The sequence below is a fragment of the Mustela nivalis genome, assembly GCF_964662115.1.
Source record: "Mustela nivalis genome assembly, chromosome: 2".
Lineage (NCBI taxonomy): Eukaryota > Metazoa > Chordata > Mammalia > Carnivora > Mustelidae > Mustela > Mustela nivalis.
In genome coordinates, this window is record NC_139021.1 from 186,238,899 (window position 1) to 186,251,926 (window position 13,028).

At 68.7% G+C, this 13,028-nt stretch overlaps 1 protein-coding gene across 4 annotated transcripts in view; it reads left to right on the forward strand.

Moving 5' to 3' along the window:
- Window positions 1-13,028, forward strand: part of PWWP2B (PWWP domain containing 2B) — a 25,944-nt gene continuing 12,916 nt past the window's right edge. The window contains exons 1-2 of one of the 4 annotated variants that reach the window (XM_082721554.1): window positions 1-146; window positions 11,265-12,868. In XM_082721554.1, the coding sequence (XP_082577680.1) occupies window positions 11,371-12,855 (1,485 nt within the window). In that variant the 5' untranslated portion in view covers window positions 1-146; window positions 11,265-11,370 and the 3' untranslated portion in view covers window positions 12,856-12,868. Of the gene's footprint in view, window positions 147-2,455; window positions 2,632-6,543; window positions 6,673-11,264; window positions 12,869-13,028 lie in introns of those variants that run through there. The other 3 variants (XR_014309122.1, XM_082721552.1, XM_082721553.1) reach the window with 3 other exon arrangements.

Genomic DNA, 13,028 nt, shown 5'->3' on the forward strand with positions numbered 1-13,028 from the left:
TGCGTCTTTGAAGGGGACACTTAGAGGGGAGAGCCCTGGGTCAGGAAGGAATCAGCACATGGGGTCGGCACGCAGGCCCACGGAGCTGATTCACCCCCCCCCCCAAGGATATCTGTCTTCATCAGAGGCTCTGTGGTCTGGAGCAGGTGAGTTGGCTGGGCTGGGAGGGATGGTCTGCGGTGGGGGGGGGACCCCAAACTGTCACCCTTTAAATTCCAAATCAAAGTCCTGCCTGCAGAGCCCTTTGTTCTGCCTTGTGCAGAATGGGTTTCCGAAAGTGGCTTCCAACTCCACTTAGAAAGTGCAGAGGACACAGCCCAGGAGTTGAGGCTGGAAGAAGACAGGGCAGAGGCCCCCTTTCTCACTGTGCTCCCTGACTCAGCTGTGCAGCATGGGCCCGCACGCCCTCCGCGCCCTCTCTGGGCCCCTCCCTGCCCCTGCGTACACGCACTGTCCCAGCAGGCTCCAGCCCAGACTGATCCTCCTGCCACTGCCTGGGAGTGACCCCGGAAGACCCCACTCCCCACAATACGGCCTGCCCTTCAGAAGGTGCCCTTCTGTGCACCCCAGCGCCCGGCACCTCTCCCCAGGCTGCCGAGGGGCCCCTTCTCCCCAGGTGGCTCCCTGCTCACCCAGGCATCCCCTCAGGGTACCTTCTCCAGAGGCCTCCCGCCTGTCCGTAGGGAGCCCCCTGGGCACACGGGGACATGCTCACACCTGGAATGTCCCCAGCAGTCCTGGAGCTGACTCAAACTCCAACAAGCTGGTCCCCTGGTGGCGTCCCCAGGGCCCAGAAGGCATTTGGGGCATGCTTGGCACCTGCATGGAGCAGATAGGCAGCCTCTGGCTAGTCCCCCTCCTGGGGCCGGCAGGGGTGGCCTGGCATTTCTGCACCCAAGTCAGCCCTGTCCAACTCTGGAGTGGGGGGGCTGCACAGGCCTGTGGGTGCAGAGGCTCCCTGTGGGGGCCCCCACAGTGATGGGGGACCCTGCTGACCCTGAGCGGTGGTCATGTTGAGATCCCAGAAGCCTCCCGGTGAAGCCTCTCACTCTCCAAAGGAGGGTTGGGGTCTGCTGGAACCCCCAGCCATACAGGGAACAGGTGCTCCCTGGACCCTAGGCCTCCCCTAGGGCTCCCTGGGCGTGGATCCTTAGCCCCGTCCAAGCGGGGGCGGTGAGGCGCAGCGAGCTCCCGGCGGCTGCCTGACTCCGCCCGGACTCCCCTCTGCCTGCTCCCGGCGCCAGGAGGCCGCCGCTGGAGGGCGAGGAGGAGCGGCGCCACCGCCGCCCCGACAGTCCCCGGCGGCGCCACGGGTGGCGGCCACGGCGCAGGTCCGAGCGGGGCGGGGCGGTGCACGGGCTCCGGGCAAGAGGCGGGAGGGGGGGTGGGCGGGGCCTGGCGGCGTCCGGGTCGTCAGGACAACCCAACCACCCGCCCATCTCCTGCGCCCAGCCAGGCGCAGCGAGCCCGGCTCAGGGGACCTGCTGGTCCTGCCGGGCGGGGCTGGGCCCAGGCGGGGTCACCGCAACAGGCCCGCCCTGGGGGCTCTGCCAGTTACGGGGTCCCGAGCCAGGTGCGGGATGCGCAAAGGCTCGGCACGGTCGAGTTCTGCCCGGCTGGAGGCGCGCGGGAGCACAGGGCCGCGGGAGGGGTCCCGGGTGGGGCCCACGTCCGCTGGGCGCCTGCACCTCCCATTCCCCCAGCCGGCCAGCTGCGCGCGTGGAGATCCGCGCTCTCGCCCGGGAAAGACGGTCCTTTCCGCTGGGAACGCCCCGTGGGGCCCCTGCCTCTCTCGGCGCGGCGGGGTCGCAGAGAACCCACTGTTTCCCCAGCGGCCCGGGGCCGCGCGGCGGAGACCTGCGGACGGATCCCCCTCCCCAACGCCGTCGCGGGTCGCCCTCAGGCGCACAGGCAGCCCTGAGCCAGGCACGCGCCCTCTGGGCACCAGGGGCGGCGCCTAGCACGCGAGGGTCGCCAGGTGCCCCCTCCGCAGGGCGTCTGCCCGTGTCCCCTCGGCTCCCGCGTCTCCTCGGCCCGGCCCGACCGGCTTCCTGCTGGCGTCGCCGGGACTTCCTCCCCGCCGTGCCGGGTGGCCACTGGGCGCCTGACTCGAGGCGGGGGGCGCGGGGCCGCGGGGGGGCGGACGGCCGGGCAGGGCCGTGAGTGGGGGTGGGGGCTGGCCCCGGAGCGGGGGTCCTGAGCTCCGGCCCGTACGTCCTCTGGGCGGGCGCTCGCGACCGCGGGGCCCCGGGGAGGGCGCAGCCCGGCCCCGTCCCGGGGGTCCGCAGTGCGCTTCCGCGCCGCCTCCGAGGCGCCCGGCTGCGGCCCGTGTCCGCGGGCGGGGGTGCCCCGCGCGCCCCTCCCGCCGCCCCGGCCCGCTCGCGGTGGCCGCCCCGAGCGGAGCTTTGTGACGTCAGGCGGCCGGCGGGCGGCGTCACGCGCGGGCTGACCCGGCGGCGGCGGCGGGGCGGGGGCGGGGGCGCGCGGGCCGGGACGCGGCGGGAGCATGGAGCCGCGGGCCGGCTGCCGGCTGCCGGTGCGGGTGGAGCAGGTCGTCAACGGCGCGCTGCTGGTCACCGTGAGCTGCGGCGGGCGCAGCTTCGCCGGGATCCTGCTGGACTGCACGAAAAAGTGAGCGGGGGCGGGGGCGCGGGCCCCGGGGCGCCCCGAGTCTCCCGGGACGCCGCCGCCCCCGCCCCGCCGGCGGGGCCCAGGGCCCGGACCGGCTCCAGGGCGGGGGCGGCGCGGCGCCGGCGCCCGCTTTCGGTTTCCCGAGCGCGGGGCCCCGGGGCGCGCGAGCGCGGCCGCCACTCGGGGGGCCAAAGTGGCTCTCAAAGTCGCCGCGACTCGCGGGCGGGAGCGGCGGTGGGCGCCGAGGGGGGCCGGGCGCGGGGCGCGCAGCCCGTGTCCCCGCGCCGCCGCCGCGTGCCGCCGGCCGCCGAACTCCGCACGTCTGCCATAATTAACGCACTTTTCTTTGTTCAGACGCACTGTTGAATCCGGCTGTTTTCAGAATTGTCATCGGCTGGGGGGCGGCGGGGCAGTGGGCGCAGATGCGCACGGGACCTGCCCTGCCAGCCCCTCGGAGCGGGGGTGCCCTGCCCAGTGCCCCGCCCCTCCCCCCGGGGCTCCTGGGAGGCACTCGGGGCTCCGGGTTGCTGGCGAGCAGTTGTGTCCAGCGGTGCGATGTGAAAACAGTGTTGGGGGGAGCCTCTGGCTGCGGAGGAGTGAACACGCGCAGGCGGGGGTGCTGGGTAGGGGCGGTGGCTGGGTCCCCGCTTTCTGGGGCCGAAGGGGGTCCCCCGCAGGCCTGGGGGCACACCACCCCGGTTCGCACCTGTGCGCCCGCTGCAGGGACTCAGCCGCAGGAAGAGTCTCCTGGATACAGTGTCACATGGTAGTGAGCTGTCGCACAGATAAATGATTAGGCATTAATCAGACACTAATGTCTTGGCGCTCCTGCTGGGCCCTATCTCCAGGCTGCTGAGAATAAATGGGTCCCTTTGCAGAGGCCCAACTTTTTCCCCGGTGGGGCCCAGATTTTGTTGCAGTCGCGCGGCAGTGGCAGGAGACCATCACTCTTCACCCGGTGCCCCGCTGGCGCTATCTCTTCGTTATATGTGCCAGAAGCCATTTATGCCAATGTCACATGATTTAACATACGGCCTCCCTGGGTGACTGTGGCCCCGCTCAGCCCTGGCTGCCACCGAGAGTGCTTGGGGGCCCGAGGGGCGGGAGTGGGGGGCTGCAGCAGAGCCACCTGAAAGCTGCCCAGCCTGTGCCCTGTAGTGGCCAAGGTCTGCTGCACTGACGGCCACCTCTTACCCCCTCAGGCAGGATGGCCATCCTGGGCCTGTTCCCACGACTGGGTCTGTGTGGGGCTGTGCCCGCTGGGCCTGTCCCTCTCCTCAGAGAGGAGCAGCTGCACCAGAGGACCCCTCCGTTTTCTGGGCTCCCCAACTCAGGAAAGGAAGGCTGTGGGCCCCACTGACTCGTTGGGGGGGGCTGTGTGTAGAGGAGGCCGCCTGGCCTCCGGCTGCCACCCTCTGCCCAGGCTGGGGCCAACCTGGTTGGGAGACCAGTGCTCCCCTGGTGGAAGGAAGCCCACCAGGCTGGGATCCCCAGCACGGGAACGGGCAGCCATAGACTCCAGGGCGTCAGCCCTGCCACCGCCGCGCTCAGCAGTACCGGCAGCCACCCCCAGAACCCGGGCCTTGCCGGGTGCCATTCTGCTCCCTGCTGCCTCCCGCTGTGCCCCTGGCACCCCCAGCCCACAGCTGTGCCCCTGGCACCCCCAGCCCGCGGCAGCTCGGTCCCCACGCGGCCCCAGCTGCCCTCGTCCCCCTTACTCAGCACCCTGGCTTCCCCCGGCTTCTGTCCTTGGCCCACAGCGTTAGAGCTCGAGCCTCTGCTTGCAGCGCACTCATCCCGCCGGGTCTTTCGGCAGCTTGCGGCCTGGCCTGGCTGTGCTGGGAGGTGGGGGCTTCGAGCGGCAGGGTCCTCGCCCTCCCAAGGCCAGTTTCTCCTCAGTGCCTCCCCTCATCTGTGACAGTAGCAGGCCAGTCCCTCGGTGGGGGCCCCATCCCAGGTGTGGGCGCTGCGCAGCTGGGCCGGGCAGCTGGGGGCCGCGGCTGGGAGCCTGCGGGTCCCAGTGCAGTGGGGTTGGGCCGAGTGTGTTCAGGGCGGCCCGGCCACAGCTGTCAGTGTCCCCACGGTGCACGGCCAGCCACGTGCCAGTAACTCGTTTATCAGCGGCCTCCAGCGCTGGTGTGCCAACCTGGGGAACGGGGGGCCCCACAGGGCGGTAAATCATTGCCAGTGTCTCCGGCAGGGACGGAGCAGTCCCAAGGGAGGGGCCCTTCGCCAGGTCCCGGTCTCTCTCCTGGAGCAGGGCCCAGCAAGCAGGGTGACTCATGGGCCTTTGGGACGTGGCTTCCCCCCCCCTTGGCACCCTGGGAGGTGGGTTCTCCTCCCAGAGGAGCTCCCAGAGGCCCCCGAGGAGTCGGCAAGCGTGTGGAGCTGCCGCGTCGGGGCCAGCCTCCTCCCGCCCAGGCTGGATCCTGCGGCCAAGCTGCTTTGTGATCGGAAGGAAGACCCCCCACGGACCCTCATGCAACCCCCCCGCCCCGCGCTCACCAACTCCCCATGGTGCACCCGGGCTGAGTGCCAACATCCCACTCGGCAGGGTCCCTCCAGGCTCCCCACAGGCCGTGATTCTTTCTGGGGCAGTAAGGGTACAGGTGACCCAGGCCTGCCTGGAACCCACAGGCTCCGACTTCCAGGCCGGGGGCAGGGTGGGTGTCGGCATCATTTTGTAGGTGGTTTGGGGGAGCACCTCCGGTGGAGCACCCTCCCCAGGGGAGGTGGCCGTGGCCGAGGCAGAGGCCCAGAGTGGTGAGGGAAGGTCGCCTGGACAGCAGGAGTGAGGACGAACCGCCCATCAGGCCTGGCCTGCCCCAAGGCCCCAGCCTTCACGTGGGGGCTGGTGTTTCTCAGAAGCGCCTAGCTGTGAGTCACCTAGGGCGCTATTAGCGTGTGGGGCTCCTGAGCCTCTGTGACCCACACCCCACCCCGTGTGGCTGGGACTCCAGTGTCTGTGGGCAGCCAGTCAAGGGTCCCAGCAGGCCGGTCCCTGGGCAGCACGGCACCCTCATTCCATCCTGGGCACACTGCCGCTGGTGGCCGGTCCTGGGATGGATCACTGGACACTGGGCATAGCTTCCCTGTCCTCAGGGAGCCCTGGGGACAGAGAGCAGGTGCCCGGGATGGCGGAGGGTGGCTCGATCTGCAGCAGGCAGGCAGCCGCCACGCAGGGAACCTGGCCAGTATGAAGGTGATGGGGGGGTGTGGACCGGGGGAGCCCCCGGAGGGCAGAGAGGGGAGGAAGGCAGTTGCTGGTGGTGGCCAACCTTTCTGAGTCCAGGACACAGGTCAGGGCGAGGGGCAGATGTGCTAGCCTGGCCCCCTAGCTTGCCCCAGAGACGCTGGCTCTACCTGGACGAGGGGCCATGCTGGTGTCCAGGCCATGACTTCCCCAGCTAACCCGTTTTCCCCAACTCCAGAGGCCCCGCAAGGCTGCCCTTTCTTTCCCACCGAGCCCGCTGCTGCCGTCCGTCGGGCTGCAGGGGAGGGAGACCGCGGTGTAGTTTCTAAACCAACGTGCGGAGCGCAGGGAGCCTAGCTGCCGAGTGGCTCTCGCCGTCCGGACTCCGGCCTGCCCGAGGCCGCAGGCTCCTGGCTCCAGCTGCCCCTGCAGGCACCTGGGCCGGCCCCCTGGGGTGTTTCTGGTCCTGAAGCCCCGTTTCTTCACCCCTTTACTGGACACCAGGGTAGCCTCTCCCCATGGGAGGATGAGGAAGGGAGGTCCAGGGTAAACGTGGAGCCGGCTGGGGTCAGAGGCGGCTGTCAGGCTCCACAGCCACTTGGGTCCCAAGTCTGCAGAGCAGGGAGGCCGCGGGGGAGGCCGGGAGCTCTGGCGGGCGGCCGGGCCGGCTCCTCCTGGCTGCAGGCCAGCTCAGGCCTGGGCTGCTCTGGGGCTTTGCTGAGCTGGTTGCATGGGTGAAACCTCGGCGGGGGGGCCAGTGAGCTGAGGCGGGCCGCGGGTCTCCTGCCAAGGACTGCGGGCCAGGCTGCTTCTCTGTGTCCCTGCGAATGGCCATGCTTTAGTCTCAGGCAAGTGCGGGCCCTCCGGGGAAGAACCACTCTGCTTTTGCATCTGACCCCTGTTCGCTAGCGTCTGCTGAGCTCTGGGTGTCCCCAGGCTTTCCTAGGAGCTGAGGCTGTCTGCCCCTCCCCCAGCTCCCAAGGACGCCTTGTTGAGCTTTGTTTCAGGGTCCCCCAGTTTCCTGCACAGAGACCTTGGCCAACCTGGCCCCCCAATGCCTGGGGCCCCTCCCCCATCCCTTTCTGTCCTTGGGCAGGGAGCCAGTGGGGGCTGGGGGACCCGTCAACAAGGTGGAGGGCAGGACCCTGGGGGGCCTGGCAGGCTGTCTCTCCGGCCCGCTCCGGCCAAGGCCCTGCGGTGTCACCTGTGGGCCGCTGCCAGGCTGACTGGGCCTCCTTCCCTTGGCACCAGCCCATGTCCACACAGCCTGGCCTCACTGAGGGGCTGGGTCCTGCGGGCGAACCGCCGGGTGGCGCCTCGCCTGGTGCCCCGGAATCCAGTGGAGGTCACTCCATGGGGCTAGGTGCTGAGTTCCCGCCCAGGAAGAGTGGCTCGTGCCTGGACGTGAGCTCAGACCCCGATGGTCTCGGGGCCCACGGGATCCCTTGGCTCCTTCTGCCTCTGTCCGTCCGTAAATAGGGAATGGCCATGCCGTGTGTGTGTGTGTGTGTGTGTGTGTGTCCCTGTCTCTGGGTGCTGTGGAGGGTTCGAACCCACGGGCAGCGTGGGGAGGGAGCTGTTCCCGGGCTGCTGTTTACACACCGGGGCTGTGGGCGTGGCCTGGGCCAGGCCGCTCTGGGAAGGAAGTGTGGCTTTGTGCAGTGCTGGAGTCACGGGGCCTGCCCCTTGGTCCTCAGTGGGGGTGCCTTGTAACTGACCTCTGGAAGCCCTCCCCTGCTCAAGACAGGAGCCCCCCATAGGCTGAGGGGCCCTGCACACAAGGGCAGAGACTCGCCTGCTCTCCAGTGCTCTGTGAAGCCAAACCTGGTACCCAGTTTGACCTGCTAGGGCAGGGAGGGGTCACTGCCTGACCTGGCCTGTGCCCAGGGCCATGCCTTACCGCCCTGGCTCAGGTCAGGGCCTGGATCTCTGTCCTGAACATTCAGGGACTCCCTGAGGGGTGTGTGTGTGTGTGTGTGTGTGTGTGTGTGATAAATGGGGGGCAAAAACCTCCCTGGACCCCAGCTTTGGGGCCTTCAGGGATAAGGTGACTTTCCACCCCTGCCCCCCACTGCCCCCCTCCTGCCCTAGCCCACCTGTAGGGGGAGAGGGCGGCAGAGCCCCCAGGGTGGGCTCCTACAAAGGAGGGTCCTGGGGGACGATAGGTTGGTCTGGGTGGAGGTGATGGGAAAGGGACTGCCCAGGGGTTTTGCTCCTGGGGTGCCCTGGACCCCAGCCTGGCAGGAGGGGTCTGCACCCGCACAGGCTTGGGCTGGGGGCAGGGGAGTCTCACCAGTGGGTATGGGCTGCTTCTGAACAGGGTGACAGCAAAGAAGCCTAGGGGTCCGTGCGGACAGTCGAAGGGATGGGTGTGCGTGAACGTCCCCCTCGCGGTCTGCGTGCCTGCAAAGACGGCAGGAAGTAGGCTTCTGGGCCTTGGGAACAGCTGTCCAGGTCCGAGCAGGGTGGATCCTGCCGGGCACGTGGACCCCTCCTCATCTGTGGGACCCCCTTGGTCTAGGGACCTGCTGACAGGGTGTCCTCTTGGGGTTCCCACAGCCTTCCCTGCAGCCCTCTCTCACGCCCACCGGGTGGCAGTTGGGGTGCTCTGTTCTCAGCCTCAGCTGGGGTACCCGTTGAGTGTCGGGCCCGGTGTGCCAGCCGTGCGCTCCCCGCGGGGCCGACACTGTCCCGTGAGGGGCTCCTGTGGGGCCTCCTGCACTGTGTGTCCTCAGTGTCACCCTCTGGCAGGACACCACGGCCGCCCTCCCCTTTCCCCTTGGAAGCCCTTCCTAGGGTTACACGGAGGGGTTACACGGAGGGGATCCTGATACCCTAACAGCAAGGGGCAGTGAGCCTGCTGGCCCAGGAGCTCGGGGAGTGAACGCCTGTGTGTGTGTGCGTGTGTGTGCGCACACGCATGTGCCTTGGCGTGAGTGCCGGAGTTCAGCGCTCAGAATTCTTGGTTGCTCTTGGACACCCGGCGGAAGAGCTGGGGGCTGTTTGGGTGCAGAGTCCAGCCACCGTTCTGGGGCTGAGGACTCGGGCTGAGGTTTGCGGACACACCTGCCTGTCACCACCACGGGTGGGGTGGGGGCAGCTTTGGGCGGGGTCTTAGCTCCCACAGCCGGACTCCGGCAGAGTCTCCTTCGTGGGCCACACAGCAGCTGTTCCGGGCCCGGCATCTGTGCGGCGCCTGTCCCAGCCGACGGGGTGGGGCAGAATGGGGTGCGGTGGGGAATGGGGGGGTGGCCACCAGGGTGATCCAAACACGAGCAAGGGGAAATCCCGACTTAGAAAACCCGTGGTGGCCGCTGGGCCCTGGGGTCGGCGCACCCAGTGCCAGGTGAGGGCATGACCCTGGGGCCCCCTGTCCCACCCCTGGTCCCCAAGAGTCTGAGCCCACCCCGGTGTGGAAACCCTGCCGTGCTGGCTTCCCGTGGCAGCTGAGGTGCAGGAAGCCGTGTGCACACGTGGGCAGCACACGTGGAGGGAGAGGACCCCGCTGCCGCCATGGTCACCTGGGACGCAGCATAGACACCAGGTCCCCGTGGGACCACCCGGTCGTCCCAGGCCACAGGGCAGGTGAAGAGCCACGTGCCCAGAGGAGGGTAGCAAGGAGACGGCGGGAGCTGGGGGTCCCCCTCCCCACATGACCCTGCTGCTTCCCCGCTTCTCCCTCCCCCGTGGCTACAGGTTACAGGCCACCTCCGGCCACATGAAGGGCAGGCTGCCCAGGGCCAGGTGGCCGTGGACCCGTGTTTGCCGGACTCTCTGGTCATGAAGAGAAGACGTGAACCCCTCGCCCGCCCCCATGAAGACTTTAGATTCGGGCACAGTCACAAGTAAATGGGAACCTGATGGGAAAGAGGAAAACCGTGGCTCCGGGCTTTTGCTGTGAGCTTGAATTAAACAACGGGCTTTTGGTGTGAGCTTGAATTAAACAACGGGGCGGCATTCGCACGCCATGTGCCTCCACATTTGTGAGTGCGCCGACCCCGTGGCTGTAAGGACCGTGGCGAGGCGAGGCCTCCGGGCTTCGAGCCCTGGCGCTTGGGGACTGTGCGGGCGCCGTGATGGCGCCTGGGGACTGTGCGGGCGCCGTGATGGCGTGGGTGGTCGGTCCCTCTGAGCTCGTTCTCCGGGAGAGCAGCCGAGGGGGAAACCGCCTGCAGACGGGACCACGGCAGCGTCCCTCCGTCGTCCCCACCCGGTCAGATCAAGGGCCGAGGGAGGGCCGACGCCGTGTTCTGAGCCTCGTCCTCCGCGGCCTGGCCGAAGTCTGTGTTCGGCTCCAAACATAACAGCTTTTGGGTAAAGCGATCTCACCGACGACATCACATGTATGGGAAAGTCACGCATGCTCACTCGCTGCCGTTTGGGCCGTTTTCTCACTATTTGGTTGTTTTCCTGCGGCAGCGTGGGTCGCTGGGGAATTAGATGCTGCGACCCTCCCTCCCAGCACAAGGCCTCCGGGCTGGCCCTCTGCTCGGGGAGGGGCTCTGCGCACTGATTTTCAACAACGACCCGGCCCTCGCAGGTGCCCAGCGGTCTGCATGGGGGACACTGCCCAGGGGGTGAGAGCAGGCCTCTCGCCAGGCAGGTCCCGGCTGGGGAGCCCCGGGGCAGCTATCCTGCCCTTGGCCTTCGCTGTGGGTCTTCATGGCAGGGATGTGGGTCTCCTGCCCTCTCGCGTCCCCTTCCCGTGGATCACGTGGTCTTGTCGGTGCTGCTTGGTCTACTCCCCTCCTGGAGCTGGAGGTCCTGAGGGAAGGGCCGGGGGGTGCCAGGCGGGAAGGGTGGTCCTTTGAGGTCATGCTGGGCAGGGGTGGAGTGGATGCCCCCCTTACGTGGGCAGTGGAGACTGCTGAGACCAACTCAGCATTTAGGAGGGAGCGAACCCTCTCCTCGACCCGGGGCTCTGACTCCTGTCCCCTCTCCATGGCCACCATTGCAGCCTCCAACCCCAGAAACACACACACACACACACCCCACAGCAGCACCTGGGCCCATAGCGAGCCTGCTTGGGGGAGAAAAGAAGTGGGTGCACAAGGCCCATGACCCGGGGCCCAGTCAGGCCATGTGAGCACCCCGGACTCCCCAGACCCTGTCCTCAGCCGTCCAGGGCCCACGTGCCTGTGCCGGGTCTTGCGAGGCCTCCAGCTGCAAACCCGCGGGAGCCGAGTTGCGGATGTCCGTGCCTGACAACCCCGAGAGGCGGCTCCTGTGTCGGCCCCCAGACCCCTTAGAAGACAGGCCTTCCCCTAGGATGCCCCATGGGGACACGTGGGGGTGTTTGCCCCGTCCAGAGGCTGGAGGCAGCTGCAGGTGCTCGGGGCACTGGCCGGCACCCAGATCCTGCTGGGCCCCTGGGGGTGGGGCCTGGACGCAGCGGTGTCCTCATGGTCCTGACTGTCCCCTTCTGTCTCCCCACTGCCAGGTCCGGCCTCTTTGGCCTGCCCCCGTCGGCTCCACTGCCACAGCCCGAGGACCCCCCTGTCAACGGCTGCAACGGCCCGGCACCCCCAGAGCAGGACGGAGAGGCAATGCAGCTGGGGACGGGCCCTCCGCCAGCACCCTGCGGGGACCCGGCCCCTGAGACCTCGGGCCCCAAGCCACCCCCGCCTCTCGTGCCACCGTTCCCGCCGTACTTTGAGGGAGCCCCTTTCCCTCCCCCACTCTGGCTGAGAAGCACCTACCGGCAGTGGGTCCCGCAGCCGCCGCCCCGGGCCATCAAGAGGACCCGCCGGCGCCTGTCCCGGAACCGAGAGCCCGGCCGGCTGGCCCTGAGCCCCATCCGTCTGCGGCCGCGCCAAGTGCTCTGCGAGAAGTGCAAAAGCACCCTGAGCCCCCCCGAGGCTGGCCCCGGCCCCCCAGCTGCCCCTCAGCCGCGCCGCAGGGCGGGCAGCGTCCCCGGCCCCGACACAGAACCCCGCAAGCTCGCGGACCCTGAGGGCGGAGGGGACAGCGCGGCCAGCGCCACGAGGAGGAGCAAGAGAGAGAAGCGGGAGGAGGGCAAGGCCCGGGTGCCCCGGAGCCCGGCCATCAAGATCTCCTACAGCACGCCGCAGGGCACGGGCGAGGTGGTGGAGATACCCTCTCGCGTGCACGGGTCCCTGGAGCCCTTCTGCCCCTCCCAGGCACACGGGGGCGGCCAGGACCCCGCCGGGCCCCCCGCCTCCATCCCCAAGCTAAAGCTGACGCGTCCCGGGCCCCCTGGCACCGGCCTGCCGCCCCCCAAGATCCGCTTGAAGCCCCGGCCCCGGGGGGCTGGGGAGCGGGAGCCCGTGTACCGGGCCGAGCTGGTGGAGGCGCTTAACGGCCACGGGCGGGGCCCCCGGGCCGGCTCCCCCGCTCGCCTCGGCCATGGCTCTGCCGGTCGTGGGCCCGTGGACTCTTCTTCCGGAAGCTCTGGCGAGGACGAGGACTTCAAGCCGTGCGCCCAGGCTCAGCGCGGGCGACAGGGCCTGGCTTTCCTTGCCACCTGCCCCGAGAGGGGGCCCGGGTGCGCCGGCGAGTTGGTGTGGAGCAGCGACAGTCCGGACGAGTCCAGATCGTCCAGCTCGGAAGTCACGTTCCCAGACACGTGTGACCTCTCGTCGGGCGACGGCGCGTCGGTGCGGTCCTCGTCCAAGGACGCCAGGCAGACAGTCCCGCCGCTCACGGTCCGGCTGCACACACAGAGCGTCTCCAAGTGCGTTACCGGGGACGGAAGGACGGTGGCCGTGGGGGACATCGTGTGGGGTAAGATTCACGGTTTCCCCTGGTGGCCAGCGCGTGTGCTTGACCTCAGTCTTAGCCAGAAGGAGGACGGGGCGCCCTCCTGGCAAGAAGCCAAGGTCTCGTGGTTTGGTTCCCCGACGACGTCGTTCTTGTCAACTTCGAAGCTCTCCCCGTTCTCGGAGTTTTTCAAACTGCGATTTAACCGTAAGAAGAAGGGAATGTACCGGAAGGCCATCACGGAGGCCGCCAACGCCGCGCAGCACGTGGCCCCGGAAATAAGGGAGCTCTTGACCCAGTTTGAGACCTAGGTCGGGCGACCAGGTGAGTGTGCGCTGGGCTGAGCCCTCTGGTGAGAGAAGTCCTGCCGGAGGCCGGTGTCGCTCAGACGCCGGGCACGGAGGGAGGCTTCCGAAGCAGCAGGGTCCGAGCCCGTGCCCAGAGCGGCCTGGTGTGTGTGGCCTCAAAGATGCACTTGCCCGCG